This window comes from Equus quagga, chromosome 20 (assembly GCF_021613505.1).
Source record: "Equus quagga isolate Etosha38 chromosome 20, UCLA_HA_Equagga_1.0, whole genome shotgun sequence".
Taxonomy (NCBI): Eukaryota; Metazoa; Chordata; class Mammalia; order Perissodactyla; family Equidae; genus Equus; species Equus quagga.
The window spans coordinates 24,658,757-24,678,341 of NC_060286.1; the positions used below are offsets into that span (position 1 = coordinate 24,658,757).

General features: G+C 42.4%; 1 protein-coding gene across 2 annotated transcripts in view; it reads right to left on the bottom strand.

Annotated features, from left to right (window-relative positions):
* The window catches only part of STON2 (stonin 2), a 134,706-nt gene that overhangs the window by 89,317 nt on the left and 25,804 nt on the right, over positions 1 to 19,585 (bottom strand). For both annotated transcript variants that reach the window (XM_046647857.1, XM_046647858.1), the window contains exons 2-3: positions 15,018 to 15,299; positions 12,679 to 12,927 (exon numbers count right to left, since the gene is read on the bottom strand). In XM_046647857.1, coding sequence (XP_046503813.1) covers positions 12,679 to 12,927; positions 15,018 to 15,105 — 337 coding nt within the window. In that variant the 5' untranslated portion in view covers positions 15,106 to 15,299. The remainder of the gene's footprint in view (positions 1 to 12,678; positions 12,928 to 15,017; positions 15,300 to 19,585) is intronic.

The following is a 19,585-nucleotide window of genomic DNA, read 5'->3' on the forward strand; positions in this document are numbered from 1 at the left end:
AAGAAGAGAAGGTAGTATTTATAATAGCAACAAAAAATATGAATCATATATAGTAGTAAATCTAAGAAAAGACGTGCAAGGCCTCGGAAGAGCTGCTTCTAAAGTTTATTAATACACTGTAGAGAATATCTACATAAATGGAGAGATTCGATACCAGGGACCGAAAGATTTAACGTTATAAAGATGTCAATTCTTCCCAAACTGGTTTACAGATTGATTGCATTCTCAATCAAAATCCTAGCATGGTTTCTTCCTCATATTAATAAGCAGAATCACACTATTTAGATATGAATGAAATTGAATTTTTAATAATATAAATATATTTGTAAATATACATTAAAGTAAATAAAATAATAGAAATAATACTGGGAAAATCCTGTATGGAAAAAAATGAAATTAGACTCCTACTTCACACCATGTAGAAAAATCAGTTCTAACTAGACTGAATGTCAAAGGATAAAAGGCTACACAAGAAATATTTTAGAAGACATGCAGCTAAATATCTCAGGACTTCAAGGCAAGGCAAGATTTTCTTTACCAAGACACAGAATGCACCAATGGACCATGAATACTGATCACAACACAATTAAATATCTGGTTATCTAAACCAGTTATCATTGGTAACAGATTGCTCAACCATTAGGGAACCTCAGCTTGGGGAAAGCAGGGACTGCGGCATAAAAGAAAAATAAACAAATTTCATATTATTAAAATTAAGAACTTCTTTCCACCAAAAGGCCCCATAAAGAGAGTGAAAGCCCACCCACAGGGTAGGAGCTAATATCTGCCACACGTCATATCCACAGGGAACTCCTAGAAATCAGCAAGAAAAAGGGAGTGATACCAACAAGAATATAGTTGAACAGGCATTTTATGAAAGAAAAAAATCCCCCCAATGGCAAAAATTGCTCAGTCTCATTAGTAATCTAGGAAATGCAAATTAAAACCACATGAGACACGACTCTTCTCTTCTCCCTTTCTCTCTGCCTGCCCACACTAAGATAGAAAAATGCGACAATTCCAAGTGCAGATGAGGAAGCGGAGCCACAGCATCTTTTACATATGGCTGATAGGAGAGTAAATTGAAGCCACTTTAGAAAATGGCTTGGTGTTATCTGACAAAATAGAAGATAAACACATCTTACAGCACAGTAATTCCCCTCTATCTTTCTTACAAAAGAGAACCACTTACACATATTCACCAGCATTTACGTTTAGAATGGCTCATAAAAAAAGCAAAAAGACAGGCCGGCCCAGTGGTGCAGTAGTTAAGTGCGCACGTTCTGCTTCGGCGGCCCGGGGTTCGCCGGTTCGGATCCTGGGTGCAGACATGGCACCGCTTGGAAAGCCATGCTATGGTAGGCGTCCCACGTATAAAGTAGAGGAAGATGGGCACAGATGTTAACTCAGGGCCAGTCTTCCTCAGCAAAAAGAGGATAGGCAGCAGATGTTAGCTCAGGGCTAATCTTCCTCAAAAAAAAAAAAAAAGCAAAAAGAATGCTTATAGAAGCACGTTCTTAATTGGCAAAAGGTAGAAACAACTCAAATATCCACCAATAATAGAATGGATAAATGAATTGTGGCACATTACTATAATGGAATACATAGCAATAAAAACTAAAGGAACTACAGCTACAGGTAATGACATGAAAAATTCCCACAAATAATGTGTTAAAGAAGCAAGCCACAAAATAACACACACACTATTATCATATCTATGTAAAGTTAAAAAACAGGTGAAATTAAACTATACCAGTCTCGATAGACGTGTAGGTAGTAAAGCTATTAAGAAAAGAATGCTGTTATTGTCACAGAACCCAGGAGGGTGATGATATAGGAGGGAGGGGAGGAGATGTCTGAATGCAGGAAGATGTAATCAGTGGGCACTTCTGGGGGATGACAATATTCTATTTATTAAACTAGGCGATGGGTTGTACTGTTGTTCTTTATAATTTAATATACTTTTTTTTTTTTTTTGCTGAGGAAGATTAGCCCTGAGCTAACATCTGTGCCAATCTTCCTCCACTTTATATGTGGGTTGCCGCCACAGCATGGCTAATGACTGGTGTAGGTCCACGCCTGGGATCCGAACCTGCAAACCTAGGCCACTGAGGGGGAACATGCAGAACTTAACCACTACGCCATGAGGTCAGCCCCCTATAATTTAATATACATTTTAAATGTTCCTTTGTATTTATTCAACAGTTAATAAAGTTTATCAAAACTACATATCAAAAGACTCCAATTTTTCAGAAAGAAAGCCATTTTAATTATTTGCATTTTCACATTAGCTCTCCATATTTATTAGCTATAACTCCAATGTTTCCTTTGAAAGAGAAACTAAGAATAACACAGCTGGGAGAGGCAATGTCCCTACATCTCACAAACTGTTCTCATTTGGGCTAATGCACTTTATTTATTTATCCACTTAGAAATCTTAGAGGAATCATTTTATTTAGGTTCTGCATTGCATGTCCTCAGGCCACGAGATTAGTTTGGGTGAGAAGTATGGAGCCTGGAGCTGCCTCTTCCCCCAGGGCCAGACCTTTGACAGCTGGGCGGGAGAGCAGCAGGTTGCTGTCATCACGATGCCTCACAGCCACACCCATCCAGCAAGGAATGAAGTGAGAGAGAGAAATCCACCTGTCCTCCTTTCCCAGGAGGTTATGGCAAGGACCCTGGATCCAGACCACCTGGTTCACATCCTGGCCCTAATCCTGGAGCCTGGGGCAAGTCACCTAATCCACCTGTTCTGGGTTTTCACCTGTAAAATGGAGCTAAAAAGTGTGCCCGAGTCACAAAGGGACTAGGTTAACACTGACAAAAGACTTGGAAAAGTGCCAGGCACAAAGAAAGTCCTTCAAAAGGGCAAGTGGCAGTTACTGTTTCCAGACATACACTTATATCCAATCTACTTGAAATCTCCACTGAGATCTCTAACTTCACATATTAGAACTAAGTTCCTGTTATCCCCTCCACACCAGGTCCTTCAGCCTTTCAGGTGCTCAGAATGAAACCTTTCGGTCATCCTTGATTCTTCTCACACTGGGTCCATCACGTCTTCTGTTAGTCCTACCTTCCAAATATGTCCGGAATCCAATCACTTCCCACCGTCTCCAAGCTATCTCCCGGGTCCAAGCCACCATCCTCTCCTGCCTGGTTTCCCTGCTTCTACATCTTTCTGTTCTCAACACAGCAGCCACACAGTTTTAAGAGAATTACCTGTTCACATTTAAGTTGGATCATACCAGGCCTCTGCTCAAAACCAGCCAATGGTTTCCTGTCTCACCCATAGTAAAAGTCAAAGGCCTCACCATCCCCAAGGACCTACGTGCTCTGAGTCCCCACGATCTCTCTGCCTTGTCTCTTGCTCTTCTCCCCAATTCACTCCACTCGTCACACACCGTGAACACGGCTGCCCCCCAGAGGTTCATTACTTGTTCCTTCCACCTGGAAGGCTCCTCCCCTAATTTCTGCAAGCTCACACCCTTACTTCCCTCAAGTCTTCACGCAAAAGTTACTGCTCAGCGGGACCAGCCCAGTGGCCGAGTGGTTAAGTTCGTGTGCTTCACGTCAGCGGCCCAGGGTTTCGCCGGTTCGGATCCTGGGTGCGGACATGGCACTGCTCATCAACCCATGCTGAGGCAATGTCCCACATGCCACAACTGGAAGGACCCACAACCAAAAGATATACAACTATATACCAGGAGGCTTTGAGGAGAAAAAGGAAAAATAAAATCTTTAAAAAAAATAAAATAAATTTTAAAAAAAGTTACTGCTCAGAGAATCCCTCCCTGACCTTGTGTAAAATTTCAATCCTCTCTCACTCTACTCCCCTTTTTTGCCTCATTTTTCTCTCCTTCCCACTTACCAAATTATCTAACACACTTACACTGTATCTACTTCTTTATCGTCTTTCTGGTATGGCTCCTCCAGCTCCATGGGGCAGGAATAGTCCCCTGAATCCCCAGGGTCTTGAACAGTGATTGACACACAGTGGGGGCTCAAAGCACCATTGGCTGAATAACAATAAACTTACAAATTGTCAGCTAAAACAATTAATACAGCAAATACACTACTTGTCTTTCTGTTTATTCTCTGGGATCCAGAGTAGATTGGGATTTTAAATACTTATATATGTTTTGATGTCATGTCCTTTATTTATACTTTAATGTCTACCCACTACAGCTGTGTGGTTTTTTCCAATGCAGTAGATGTGTCCATCGTGAACACAAAAGGAATCTAGTTCCATTCTTCATTTTTGGCTCCACTGCTCTTTCATAGTTGGCAATACAAAGTGGCTGTCCCCAGGAGTGGTTCAGAGGAGCTCTTGCTCACCCAGCAGCCTTCATTGGTAACAGATTGCTCAACCGTTAGGGAACCTCAGCTTGGGGAAAGCAGGGACTGTGGCCAACTTTCTCATAATTGCACTCCCAGCACCAAAATATTTTTTGCATGAATGAACTAGTTAATTAATGCATGCTTGGGCAGTTTATTGTGTTGTGTGTCCCACACTGAGGGTAAGATAGGCCACAAGGTCCCCCCGGGTGAGCTAGCATACTCTCTGGAAGAAGAGAATATTGGAGTTTTAAAAAATATATATTTTAAGGTCCCTTTTAGATAACTGGAGAAAGTCATCTTCAAGAGCTCCCCTCCCCAGCCTCGCATGGCATGATGGTAGCTTCAAGTACAATAAAAATATAATGCACAGTGTTAAGTGTGCTTTTTAAGGCAGCCCCCAGTTAAAAATATAGATGTGTATTTATGTATGTATATGTATTATGTGTGCATATATAAAAATGTATGTTATGCATATATGTCATGTGTGTATACATAAGCATATATGTTATGTCTGTGTGTATGCGTGTTTGTATCTGTGTGTATCTATGTAGTATATGTATGCATGTGTCTGTGTATATACATTGTGTGTATAACAATGGGAAGTCAAAAACTGATAATAGTCAGCTGATAAGAAAAAGGCATGATGGGGAAGAGGTTGACCTAGTTTCTTCGCCTATTTTGTTAAAAAAAATGCACTTCACTGAAGAAGCCATCTTTCAAGTTCTACCTAACAGCTCATTAGCCTCATAAATGGGAGTCAGTCATTCTGCAATAGGTCTCACCCACATCTTTCACCTTTTCATTCATTAACCCAACAAATACTAAGTGGGCACCTACCAAGTTCCACGCACCATATTCTGGGATAGAGAGTAAACGAGACAGACAACATCCCTTTCCTCTAGTGGGGAAGAGAAACAAGAAACAAACTAATAAATATATAACCTAACTTCAGGTAGAGACATGGGCTGTAAAGATATTTAAAGCAGAAAAAAGCTATTGGAGAGGTAATGCTTGTGCAGTGCTCTGGGTGAAAAAGTAGGGGGAGAGCTCTAGGAGGCAAGGGAACAGCAAGAACAGAAAACAATTTGTCGGGAACAGCAAGAGAGGCAGCGATCTGAGCAGAGTGGAGCCCAGTGGAGAGGAGTAGAGAGGCATCAGGCCCTAAGGAAGAAGAGCTCTGTTGAATTTCACGCCTGAGTACATCACCGTCTGAGACACATTCCAGAAAGGTCATTAATTACATTTAAAAACAGAGAACAACTCAAGGTATTAAAAGAAAATAAGACCGCCTCTGTTGAGGAGGGAAATACATATGCATGCCCAATGCAGTAGACCTTGTCCACAAATTGGCCCAATGGTTGGGATCTTACTCCACCCCCACCCACTACTCACTCCCAGTAGCCAGGATGAAAAACATAACAGAAATTAACGACTGGGCTATTCTTCTTTGGGATTAAGTCTCTCAGCTGTCATCCCCACCTCCCTCTGAAATGGCTGACATCATCTCTGGTCCTCCCCTAAACAAGTGGCTCTTTCTCTGGTCCCAGATAATTAGCTTCCCAGACACAATGGGAAGGCCTTAGCCCAAGCTGTTAGGGAAGACATTTGAAGCACAAGGGAATACCAGTGTTTTCCTTGGGCTGTGGGACAAATGTTCCGGAAACGAAAGTTTTTTTATGTTTGTAATTATGCATATCCTGCAGTATCTGCATAATGGGTCCAATTCAGCCTTGGCCTTGCTGCAAAATTGCCATGTCCATTGAGGAAGGTCAGTGCATAATATGACAAGTGAACAGGAAGCTTCATGCCAATAATAGTGCCTTAATTTTTTTTTTAATCTGGAGATGAACTTTGCTCTTTCAGGCAACTTGTCTGCATGCATTTGCAAACATGTTCTAAGTGCACGTGCGCACACACACACACGTAAAATGCACATACACGATATCAGCCTTTACTCGGACAGAATCTTTATAAAGATTTTAGGTGATAGGTAAGCTGACTGCTACATTCTTCCTGGTGCCTGGTAGAATTTTAAAGCCAGAGAAGGCAAAAATCCTAAATTAGGAAAACTCTGCAACTAGGGAAATGCAGGAACACTATTGCTAAAGGCGAATAAAACACCACGTGGGTTTAGGTTCATCTTCAAAAATATTTCTTTAAGAGAATGTAAAGATTCAATTTTGATTTGAACAGAAGCTTTTTTTTTTTTAACACTTTATTTCTGCCCATGGTTTAGTAGAATATCTATGCATTTCATTCAGGGTTCGGCCAAGAAGTTTCAGTTAAATTTCTTGACCTTTTTTCCACCACATAACCCAGATCGATCATATGGAATCTTCAGGCCGGAGATGTGAATAGTATTTTGTGGCTAATTTAAGTCTTAAGTTTAAGTATTTGACAGTTAATATTCTAATAAAAATCTTTCTGGAGAGAATATTTATCAAAGTGTCCTGAGCCAAAAAGGTCTTTAAGTCAAAGAGAGATGAATTCCACATTTGACCTCCACCAAATTTCAGGGGTTTTCATGGAGGAAACAATTTTTATGAAAGATTCAAGGGGCATGATTTAAATGCCCTCTCACTCCTAGTATCCTCAGGTCCAAAGAACTGAGGCCAGTTCTCTTTCCTATACATGTGGTTATAAAAAGGCTTTGTCACTCAATTGACTTTATTCATATTTTTCTGAGGGAGATCACGCATTTCCTTTTTCCCAGACCAACCACGATGGCACTTAGGCACTTCAAATCCTGCTCTAGTTGAAATCCCAAAGAAAGTTGTTCCCTTGATGGATTTAAGCATTTCTGGAGTTGCTTTCCCCACCAGCAGCTGCTCCTGGTTACCCAATCAACCTTGGTATGCTTCAGTGAACAATAAAATAGGTAGCCAGGTCACCAGAGTGGGGACTAACAACTCCCTGGCTTCTCTAAGCTCCCCAGTGCAGCTTCTGGCATTTACATGCCACAAAAATAAGAGATTTACCACTAATGACAGTCTCTTTGTCCCTTACTCCACCGTGCCTTCAGCCTCCTTGCATTTTAATTAAGGCAAACAGTACAATCCCCTTCCAGGCTGAAATCCAATGCTCTGTTGGCTTTATTCTTAGGTGGCACAGCTTAAAAGATAAATTCTTTTGTTTTTCGCTCTTCCTCTGCCAGAAAAACTGTGAAGAGTAGAGGAATGGGAACGGGGGAGGGAAGAGCTGTATCCCAGATAACATTTCTCTACCTAGCTGCTCCCTATGTACGTGTGCGCACGTGTGCGAACGTGCCTGTGAGTGTGTGTGTGTGCATGCTATCCTTTCTTTCCTAACTTCTCTCTGCAAGCCAGGATGTTAAGATGTCTAACAGCTGGCTAAGTAAGGCTCCACGTTTTGCTTCCAGAAATCCAGACTAGAAACAGCGCTGATCAGTCCCAAGCACCCTTCTTTGTTGTTCTCTCATCTATTTCTTTTAGGCCAAGATCATGATCTTCTCATAAAAGCATATTCGTGGAGAGGCTGCATGAGACAGGTCTAAGACACACAGTCTGCTCTTTCTCCTGACACAAAGACATCTGATCAGAAAGTGTTGGGTATTTATGAGAAGCAAACAGGACATGGGGTATAAAATGGGAAGAAACTGAGAAATTCTAACTACATTATGGGAAAGAGTCAGTTTGCTCTGGTGATACTGATGTGACTGGGAAGATAGCTGAGGCCAAAAATCAGTTTCCATGGAAGCTTCTTTCTGGCTGACCTTCACGACCTGTATACATGGTGGCGTAAATGTAAAAAAGGTTATAAAGGGCTATAAACTTTGGAGGTAAAGCACAGTGGCTGGCAGGGAACATCTCCCTAATAAATGGCCTGCATTATTCCAGATGTTCCCCTAACCCAGAAGGACTCATTCTCAGCCTTATACAAATGGATCCATTTTAAGATTTTGGAAACTTCGTATATTAGTTAACTGTGGCTGTTGTAACAAATTACCACAAACTTAGCGGCTTAAAACAATAGAAATTTATTCTTCGCAGTTCTGGAAGCCAGGAGTCTGAAATCAAAATGACTGGGCTGAAATCGCTACGTCAGCAGGGCAGCGCTCCCTCCAGGGGCTCTAGGGGCGAATCTGTTCCTTGCATCATCCAGCTTCTTGGTGGCTACTGGCATTCCTTGGCTATAGGCTCATCACTCCAATCTTCAAGGCCAGTATCTTCAAATCCTTTTCAGTTCCATCTTCACGTTGTCTTCTCTGTGTGAGCAAAATCTCTCTCTGCCTCCCTTTTATAAGGACACATGTGATTGGATTTGGGGCCCACCCAGATAATCCAGGATTATCTCCTATCTCAAAATCCTTAACTTAATCACGTCTGCAAAGACCCTTTCTCCAAATAAGATATTTACAGGCTCCAGGGACTAGGACCTGATGCCTTTGGGGGCCATTATTCGGCCTACCACACTAGGAAAACCTAGTATTACCAAAAGAATAGAGCAGGCAGCAGTTATTACAGGTGAAGCCTCACCCTGTCTCCATCACTGTGTGTATACTTGCGACACACATCTTGTTATTTTGCTGTAATGCTGCAGTCACGTATGTGATATTATTGACACAGCACGTGTAGCTAAACCTTTTGGATTCAAATTAAAATTTGAGCTGCCCAACAGCTTCCAGAGTGGAACAACTGTCTGATTTGAGGGATGTCTGCATTTTCTGTGTTGAGAGGGCTGAGGTCTAGTTTCTCCTGCTCATCACTTTGGCTTAAGTCTAACAACCACTATTCCTTATTGCTAAACACACTTCATGCAAGGACGCTCATGAAGGAGTTGGCCTACGTGGGCGAGGTAGTTCGGGTAACAGGAATGTACCCTGCAGCCCTTTACTCAGTGGGTTCATTGACGGGTCAGATTGGGTACTGGCAAGAGAGGAAGGCCAGGGCCCTTGGATTTATTACCATTTTCTTTCCCCCGTGATGCTCTGCACAGTCCTCCATGGTTCTTGGGTCCCTGGGTTAGAAACACTGCCTGAGGTGGGGCTGGCCCTATACATGATTTACTCCTGCTTCTTGCCTGAACATTGGACCTCACGTCCACTGGGAACCAGCCCACAGGCTCCTCCTGAGGCAGAGAGCTCCATCTCCACAGGGCTGAGTTAAAGTTCCATATGCGAAAACAGATGGAATTATTAATATTTGAGGAGTTTTCAAGCCAAAATTATGCTTTCATGCATTTGAAAGTTGTCATTTCTTGATTTGTTCTCTAGGAACATTAATCAATCCCATATCCTTAGTACAGTGCAGGGCTGGAACTAGGGTGAGGCAAGTAAGGACTCAGCTTGGGTGCAAAATTTAAGGGGGTGCCAAAAAGCTCAGTAATTAAATAATATTTTAGGGGCCAGCCCCGTGGCCAAGCAGTTAAGTTTGTGCACTCCACTTTGGCGGCCCAGGGTTTTGCTGGTTCAGATCCTGAACACAGACATAGCACCACTCATCAGGCCATGCTGAGGCAGCGTCCCACATGCCACAACTAGAAGGACCCACAACTAAAAATATACAACTATGTACTGGGGGGCTTTGGGGAGAAAAAGGAAAAGATAAAATCTTAAAAAATAATAATAAAATAACATTTTAAATGCAACATTTAGAAAATACAAAACAGCAAACTATGGCCCATAGGCTAGCCACCTATTTTTATAAATAAAGTCTTACTGGAACCAGGACCAGGATAAGGCCAGGGAAGTGTGGCAGTCACGCAAGTGTTGGTGGATCTTGTCTTTAAAATACTGATGTTTCGTTCAAGAACTTTTTGCATTGTTTTGACTTTTTAAAATAATTCTTCAATAATTTTGATTTTTAAATTGATTTTTCGTAATTAAAAAAAATTTTAAACCCAATTTTTTTTCAAGATTACCATTTTTCTTTAAGACAACCACTCCACTTTGGTATGGAGCCGAAGTGCTTTATGCTTATTTCCCAATTCATCTCAGAGAATAATTAAAAAGACGTAGTTAAGAATGAAGATTTAATAAAATTAATAATCTTTACTACTTCATCAAGGCTATTAATTGACTTTTTTTTTACTAGGAGTACACGGTGGCCAGAAGTTTTCCTTGTCATTACTTTTGCACCATCAGTGCAAATGCCAATACAGTAAAAAAGGCAAAAAACATCTTAGAATTATTATGAAAATAATTTTGACCCCACGGATCCCTTGAGAAGGTCCTGGAAAACCCCAGAGATCTACAGACCACACTCTGAGAACTGCTGCCTTAAATGACAAGGTTTTAACCACTTAAGGTTAAAACTACTAAAGGCCAAAACCATTATCAGTAACAAGCTAAGATCCTCAGTCAGACGGGGGCCATATAATGACGACTACCCCAAAGTCAGTTTTGCAAATATAAGTAGTGAAGAGTTAAAGCAAATTGACCCATCCGTCATATAAATAGTTCTGAGCAATCAGGAATTCTTTGAGGCTCAAGGTATGAAAAAGACGTAAAAAGAATCTGCATGCCATGCATATAATCAATAATCTGAAGGCACGGCCTCTAGGCAACTAAGCGGAGAAATACCACTCTACCCACACCCTCCTCCTGTGCCTCCTAGGAATGAGGGAGCGGAGGAAACCACAGCAGGAGCAGGAAAAGCAAGGCAAATGTACCACAGAGCTTCCCTACGCTGTTCCAAGGTCCTGGGGCCCCTGCCCGGTGTTAAAGCTTTCTGTTGATTAAAAACGTTTGAAAAACAAAGGAATTGCTTTTAAAAATGAAAACTAGCTGGGTCCGACCTGGTGGCACAGCAGTTAAGTGTGCACCGCTTATCAAGCCATGCTAAGCGTCCTAGATATAAAGTAGGGGAAGATGGACACAGATGTTAGCTCAGGGCCAGTCTTCCTCAGAAAAAAAGAGGAAGATTGGCAGATGCTAGCTCAGGGCTAATCTTCCTTGGGAAAAAAAAGAAAAAGAAAACTAGCAAAACATTTAACCCACCAACAGAAAAACATATCAACCTTGCTTTTTGCTAGTAGGTGTCTGTGGTAGAAAAAATAATGCCCCTGCAAAGATGTCCATGTTCTAATCCCCAGAACCTGTGAATATGTCACCTTCTGTGGCAAAAGAGACTTTGCAGATGTGATTAAGTCAAGGACCTTGAGACAGGGAAACTATTCTGGATTATCCTTGTGGGCCCAATGTAATCACAAGCTTCCTTAAAAATGGAAGAGGGAGGGCTGGCCCATGGCCTAGTGATTAAGTTTGGTGCACTCTGCATCAGCGGCCTGGGTTTGGTTCCCAGCTGTGGACCTACACCACTTGTCAGTGGCCATGCTGTTGCGCTGACCCACATACAAAATAGAGGAAGACTGGCACAGATGTCAGCCCAGGGCTAATCTTCCTCAGCAAAAAATCAAAACAAAACAAAAATGGAAGACAGGGGCAGAAGAAGTCAGTCAGAGGAAGATGTGATTATAGAAGAAAGGCACAGATAGATGCAACATTGCTGGCTTTGGAGGCAGAGGAAGGGGCCACATGCCAAGGAATGTGGGTGGCCTCTAGGAGCTGGATAGGGCAAGGAAACAGATTCTCCTCTAGAGAGTCCTGAAAGGAATGCAGCCCTGGCAACACCTTGATTTTAGCCCAGTGACAGCCATGTCGGACTTCTGAACTACAGAATTATAAGATAACAAAGTTGTGTTCTTTAAGCCACTAAGTCTGTGGTAATTTGCCACAGCAACAAAAACTAATTAGAAAACTAATACAGTCCCAAAGCTTATCCAGTCACCCTAAGTATGCTTCAGTGCACAATAACATAAGTAGCCAGGTCACCAGGGTGGGGACTAACAACTCCTCTGGCTTCCCTAAGATCCCCAGGGCAGCTTCTGACCATTTAGCCGCTACAAGTAAGAGACTCACCATTAATGACAGTCCCACCCCTGCAGATGTGGATTCAAGAGGTCTGGGACACAGGAATATCCATGTTTAACCAGTGACTCTATTAGAGATGCTTGGTGGTCTACACTTTGAGAGAGATTCTTTTCCACTTGTAAGGAGCTTACAATTTAGGTGCTGAGTAAATATAATTCCAATCCGTAATAGATAGATTAATATGCATACTTTTAAAGACAGGTAAACAGCCAGGGACAAGAGCTAGAAATGGTCCAGAACACATAAATCCTTCCATATGCTTATGTTAACAAAAACTAGTTGTAGAATGAATCCAGATGAGCTCTCCGCCTGCTCTCTCCTGCACAGCTAATGCTCCAAGCAGGGCTCTGGAGCAGGTCAGATGAATGCTGGCAGCCCTACAGACCTCCCATGGAAAAGCACCCCTGGTGAGCAGAGACCTAGCCGAACCCTTCTCAACCTCCCACCTGTTTCTTTATGAGGTGGTGACGTGCTGGCCCAGGGTGTGTCATCTTCAAATTGAACCCAGTTGCTGATGGCGGAGGCCAGGTCTGGCGCGGGCTGCTCAGGACTCCCAGGAGGGGAGGCTGCTTCAGAGATGAGGCCCATCTTCTCAGAGGAGTCCTGAGAGCCTCCATCCACCACGTGGTTCTCCCCAGAGGAGCTCTCGGACTGATCTGAGGAAGACAGTCCTGGAAGGTGCTCTTCAGTGGCCCCTGAAACAGATACCAGACACCACCATTACATCACGCAAGGAAGGCCACTCTTCTCAACTGTCTCATGGAGGCAAAAATGAAAGATGGGCAAGGCGGGAAACATGACTCACCAAGACAGTAGGTGAGGGCAAAGAAACAGCCATCACCATCTGTCTCTACACTAAACGGGTGTTTTCCTAAAAATACGTAGACACTATAACCTCAGCATGTCCACAGTCAGTATCCAGGCAGGCTGAGACTGGGAGTCCTATTCACTATTCTTATCCCAGCATCTACGCCAGTGCTCGGGGCTCACAAACTAAAATGCCTTCAGAAGCCAAGAAACAAATATAACTGAGTTGAATGGGACAAGGAAAAGGCAATAGGGACTGGTAGAGACTGGGGCTGAACAGGAGAGTTTCTGTCTAGACTAAAGACATTCAAATTCAAACTTCAAACTCTGTGCAGTCCAAACTACCCACATCTGCAGGCCGCCATGCAAACCCTGCACTAACGACCAGCTGAACATGGCACACTCTTTCGCTAGCTTTGCATCATTTTATTGGTCCTGGAACATTTAACAGCCTTCAAGAAACTTTTTTATAAAAAAGAACTATATCCTGATGGTGGCGGCAGTTACACAGATCTATACATGTGTTAAAATTCATAAACCGCACACCAGAAATTGTCAATTTTACTGTTTGAAAACTTTAAAAAAAATCAAAGTACTAATATGAAACTCCTTTCTCCCATCACAAGCCAAACTAACTGGTCTACCTGCAGGTGATCAAAGCCTGTGGACTAGCACTGTGCAAAAAGAAATGAAAGGGGGGGCCGGCCCGATGGCACAGTGGTTAAGTGCGCACGTTCCACTTTGGTGGCCCAGGGTTCACTGGTTCGGATCCCGGGTGCGGACATGGCACTGCTTGACAAACCATGCTGTGGCAGGTGTCCCACATATAAAGTAGAGGAAGATGGGCACGGATGTTAGCTCAGGGCCAGTCTTCCTCAGCAAAAAGAGGAGGACTGGCAGCAGATGTTAGCTCAGTGCTAATCTTCCTCAAAAAAATAAAAGAACTAAAAGGGGAGTCACATATGTAATTTTTCTAATAGTCACATTAAAAAAATAAAAAGAAAGAGGTGAAACTACTTTTAACAATACGTATTTCAACTCGGTATGTTGAAAACTTACAATTCCAACATGTAATTAATATAAAAATTGTTAATGAAATATTTAACTTTTACTAGGTCTTTGAAATTCAGTGTGGGTATTTTGCACTTAAAGCTCATCTCAATTCTGACTAGCCACATTTCAAGGACTCAATAGCCACATGGCTACCATATTGGACAGCATACCTGTCAACTCACACTTTCCAGGTGCTGTAAATGAAGCTGGGCTGACTTCGGCTGGCAGAGGCAGCTGCAGTAGAGCAGAACCAGCTGACATGGCTCAGCAACTGTCTCCCATGTCCTACCTTGACCTTCATCCCTGAGCACCAGTTCCTTAGAAGTCAATTTGGCCATCTTCATCATGATCATGGATGACAATTACTGAGCTCCTTCCATGTGCCAGTCACTGTTGTAAGCACTTTATATCTGTTATTCATTTAATCCTCACAACCACCGTTAGGTAGGTTCTGCGATTACCCCTATCGCACAGATAAACTACTGCACGGAGAAGTTAAATAAATCATCTACCCAAGGGCACATCACTCATCTGTGCTGGAGCAAGGATCTGAGCCCGTGAAATCCAGCTCTAGAGCCTGCTTACTCTGCACAACTACGCTTTAAAAGTGGAGAAAATCGAAACTGCTGTCAGAGTAACAACTACAAAGGCTGAGTGTAAAGTACTTGGTAAGTACCAAGTCTATGCTCCTTGGAAGAAAGCAGCCAATACTTTTGGCGTTTCCAGGTCCTTGTTTGGGACCCTAAGGTTCCTAAGATGCTTCGTCCAGGTTTCTAAGCAGAAGAATCTGCACTTCAGGAAAGTGAGAAACTGGCTCTCTTTTACATATTAAGAACCCACCCAAAGAATGATCAAGCAGAAGCCATAACAAGCAGGCGTGGTTCTCTGCCAATCTCTTCACTTAGAAAATGAAAGCACTCCTTACCCTCAGAAGAGACAGGAAAGAGTGGCTCCTCATTGAAGGAGACCCACTCCGACTGGTGGGTAGCGATCACATGGTCCAAGGTCGTCATGCTAAGAAGGCGCTGGTCATCTTCACACTTGCTGGCCTCAGGCAGACCCCAGAGTAATGCCTGGGGTGGGGTGAGCGTACAGTAGTACGGTAGATTTGGGCCTGGGGTCTGTTATGGGGGTCTTGCAGAGGGCAGCTCTCAGAATGTTGACAGATCAGCCCTTCCCGCCTTTGGTTAATCAGCCAAGCAGAAATCTGTTTAAAAAAATAGTAAAAATTAAAAAGGATAACCATTGTATTATACCCAATCCACACAGGGCTAGGGCTCTCAACACCGCCCACGAGGAGGTCTGAGTGGTTTCCAACTGGCCTTACTTCTTTCTGTCCTTGTCTTGCCCTCACTTCTCGTATGGAAATATCCGCCTTGAGCATCAAGGTTTCTGCATATGCCTTGTGTGTGTAAATAATCACACAAATTTTAGCAATTAGATTCCCAAATTACCTCAAGTATTTTTGAAATACTTTTATCTATAATATAATGCCGTCAATGTAAAGCAAATATTAAAACTTTGCAAAGTACTTTCACTTTCTTTTCCCAGTGGTGAAAGAAAAGCATGTTCTTTCCTATTAAATCAGTGCAGTTTCTTGCCTTAGGCAGGTAGCTCTTCGCAAGCCTGATTTAAATCTTTGGCAGAAACCCAACTATCTCCAGATGGTATCTCCAAGCATGGTTTACCAATCAGGAAAAGTAGAAATGGAGTCATCTTGTTCATTTGGAGTAAGGGGGTTGGGAATATTTGCTTTAGTGAAAAATGTGAGTTAAAGAAAGATATTTTCAATGTAGGCCAATTTGAATTAGTAAATAAAAGTCTAGCCTTTACTCCCATTGCAATTATGTTCCAGGTATACAGAAGGATACTTCAGAGACTTATAATCTTATTTGTACTATTTATAACTTGAATCTAGCTGTTGATCTTATACTGAATTAATAAAATCTGAATTAATGCAAAATTAATGTGTTTCCACAAAAGAGCTACTATCCACCTCACACAATACCAGTTCTTATTCACTGAATACTCACAATATTCACTTTAGTCTAGAACAATTTAATTCATAGCCTGCTAACTGGTGCACAAGAAAAGGAAAATGTTGAGGAAATTTTGCTACAGGTTATTATCTGCAGTAAATAATCTTTGCTTGGGAAAATCAGAATAGAAACATTTAATTGCTTTTGCTTTTTTCGTAATTAAAACAATCAGTTTTGCTGTACAATACTTCCTAAAAACAACAGTTTGTATATAATTTATAATTTTCAGAAACATATTTTCATATCATACTTCATTTGATTCAATAGCCATTTTAGTTGGATAAGACAGATTTTATATAATTCTTTTACAGATGAAGAAATCTGGGCTGAGAGAAGTTAAGTGACTTATCCAACACTTTTTTATTTCCAGGCCCTTGTTTGGTGCCCTAAGGTTCCTAAGATGTTTCCTCCAGGCTTCTAAGTGGAAGAATTGGCACATCCCAGGACAGTGACAAATGGACTCTTTTTCTTCCAAAATAAGATCCCACCCAAAGAATGATCAAGTAGAGGCCACAGTAAGCACGTGTGTTAGATGCACCAAGCTAGGAAGTGATAGATATAACCCTTGAACCTAGGTCTTCCGATGCCAACACACTCTAAACTTTGGGTCACAGCCACAAAAAGTACTAGAGAATATATACAGACTATCACCCAACTATGTACTACACAAACATCAATTACAATGGAACCATAATGAAATCATCTGTGAAACTCCCCATGTGGAAATCTCCAGGGCATCCAGGCTGTACAGAGAATGCAACGCCTAGAAATCTCTCTTCCAAGTCTCTCTCCTAAGATTCTCACCAACAATGGGACCAGACGTGTGCAAACAGCCTGCAGAGTGCAATGCCCAGAAACCAGATCGCACCAGAGAACCACATAGAGCCCGCAGACCCAAAGAGCTGATGCCCGCAGGCTTCTCCCATAAAGCCTTTCTCAAGCCTCGTCAAGTGTTAGTGTCGCTCATTGTGGTAATGGCTGCAGGCCAAGAGAAGACAGTAAAATTGAAGAGTTGGATTCTCCTCTTTCAACAACAGCAGCATATAAACCAGGTCCAACAACAATAGCAAAAAAGCCAGAATACAAGTCCATGTGCTGACACACGCAGTGTCACAGCTCAATGGGGAAAACATCCTGCTGATCCCGTGATGATGAATCCAGCGAAATTCATGGATGAGTGTGGGTGAGGGAAGAGACAGGGGAGGAAGGGAAGGAAAAGGGCGAATGGGGAAAATACCTAGAAATTTTAGAGCTCAAAGGTTTTAAGGACCACTAGTCCAGCTCTCAAGTTTTACAGATGAGAAAACTGAGGCCCAAGGAAATCAGGCATAGCAACAGAGATGGAAAGCACTGGCCCCAGAGTTGGACTGTCCACATTAGGGTCTTGTATAGTCTTTAAGCCTAAGTTAACTCCTGCACAGCAAGAATAACAAAACTCACTGCCTACTTTTAAGGATTAAGTGATATAATATACCCCAAGTGCTTAGTACTGGGAGTAATAAACTGTCACAACGACGATGATAATAGCAGGTGACCTTACAGAGGGCTTATTAGGTGCCGGAGCCCCTTCCAAACACTTTATAAATGTCACAATAGCCATCACGGCTGTTGTTAAATGACTCGCCCGAAGTCACACAGCTTGTTAGTGGAAATCTTGGGACTAGCATGCAAATTTTATGAAACCACCCCATTTCTGTTATTTATACCTTCTGATTTTAGTGAATTCCCTTTTTCAGTCATTTGTTGAGCAGTTCTCCCAGATGTTAAGTGGAGTCAAGCACTCAGCCTCGTCTTTACAGAGACAGGTACATTCTGGCTGAGGAACGAAGACAGTTACTCAGAAAGTATAAAAGAAGAGCCCCAAAGATTTATCTACCCTTCCTTAGCTTGTCCATCCAGATCCAGACATGGGCCGGTTACAGATAATGAGTAATCCCAAGAAAGTTTGGCAGAACAAATTTATTATAGGAAACCCCTATCATAACCCTGTGAAATGGATTCCAGATATTTGCCATGAAACAGCCACGTCCAAAAAGCCACGAGACTCTAGACCTTGAGGAGTGCTGTGCTAGCAGCTGGAAACCACAGAAGAACCCAATAATTGTGGGGCTAAGTTCACCGTGGAACTGGCTTCTCTGTAAAAACCTCACCCCACTTTTAGAACATGAATCATAAAGTGAGACTTAGAATCACCACAAATGAGTAGTGACTCAGTATCAGCAGCATGACTGACCAAGAGACACTAAAAAATTCATTGAAGTCTCTGAGTTGCCATTTCAGAGAGAAGCTTCTTTCTCAGCGTCCCTTACACACTAAAATTTGAGGGTAGAGAATGCAGTTGGCTGATGAGATGGGAGCCATAGAAAGAGAGTTGTCTTGTGTTGATCCTCTAATATGCATTCATGAGCCCTATGTGTCTGGAAATGTACCAGGCACCCTTGGAGATAGTGACCTGCAGCTTGCAATCCAGCCAGGGAGATGAAGATACACAGAATAGGAAACAAGAAATGTGGGAATAACTGCCTGCTAGAGGACACACTGGAAATCTTTAGCCATGGAGAGATCTGCAAGCACTGGAACCATTAGGGGCCAGGCAAGTTTGTTGGATCTGAAGGACATTCTTGGGTCTGGACTGCCAGAATGGAAGAGTAAGGACATCCTTGGGATAGAGGATCAGCTAAGTGAAGATTAAGAAGCAGACCTTTGTGGGGCTTGTTTCTGGGCCAGTGAAGAGGTCAGTTTGATGAGAGCTAAGGTGTCTACTGAGGAAATGTGGGGAGAATGGATTGATGGCCTTAACAGCTGAGGAGAATAATTCAGTAGGAAATGGGAAGCTGTTAAAGGTCTAAGAGTAGAGAGTGACTCAAGAAGTGTGCCTAAGGGAGATTAATATTCCTCAGACTGTACTGAGCAAGAGCCTGGTGATCGAAGCTATTGGCCACAATAGGACCTGAGTGTGTCCCACAAAGTGAGGAGCCAGCATCACCAGGACTATGTACTGGGTTCACTGTGCTGGACCCATTCTAAGGCCTGAGGGTACAAGGAAGAATAAGACAGCATCACTGGCCATAAGTAATTTACAATAGATTTGCAGGGAGGTAGGACAGCAACGTAAAACAATAACACAATAGGCTCTCTAATCTATTGTGACAGGTTATCCCAGAAAACAATAACAGCAGAGAGTAAGGGCCTTAAAAGACTGCTGGGGGCAGTCAAGTGGTCATGAGTTACACCTTAAATTGAAAGGGAGGCTCTGAGCAAAAGAGTGGAGAGGCAAAGGCATTTTAGGGAGAGGGAGTAGGAATGGCATGTCTACTTGACAATGAGTTGTATCCTGTTTATCTCAAGAGGGTGGGAATGGTATTGAATGCGCTGGAAAAGGAGGGGTTGGAACAGTGACAGCTCTAAATTTCAGAATGAGTTTGAACTCTTAAAACTACCCTTTCCATTCCCA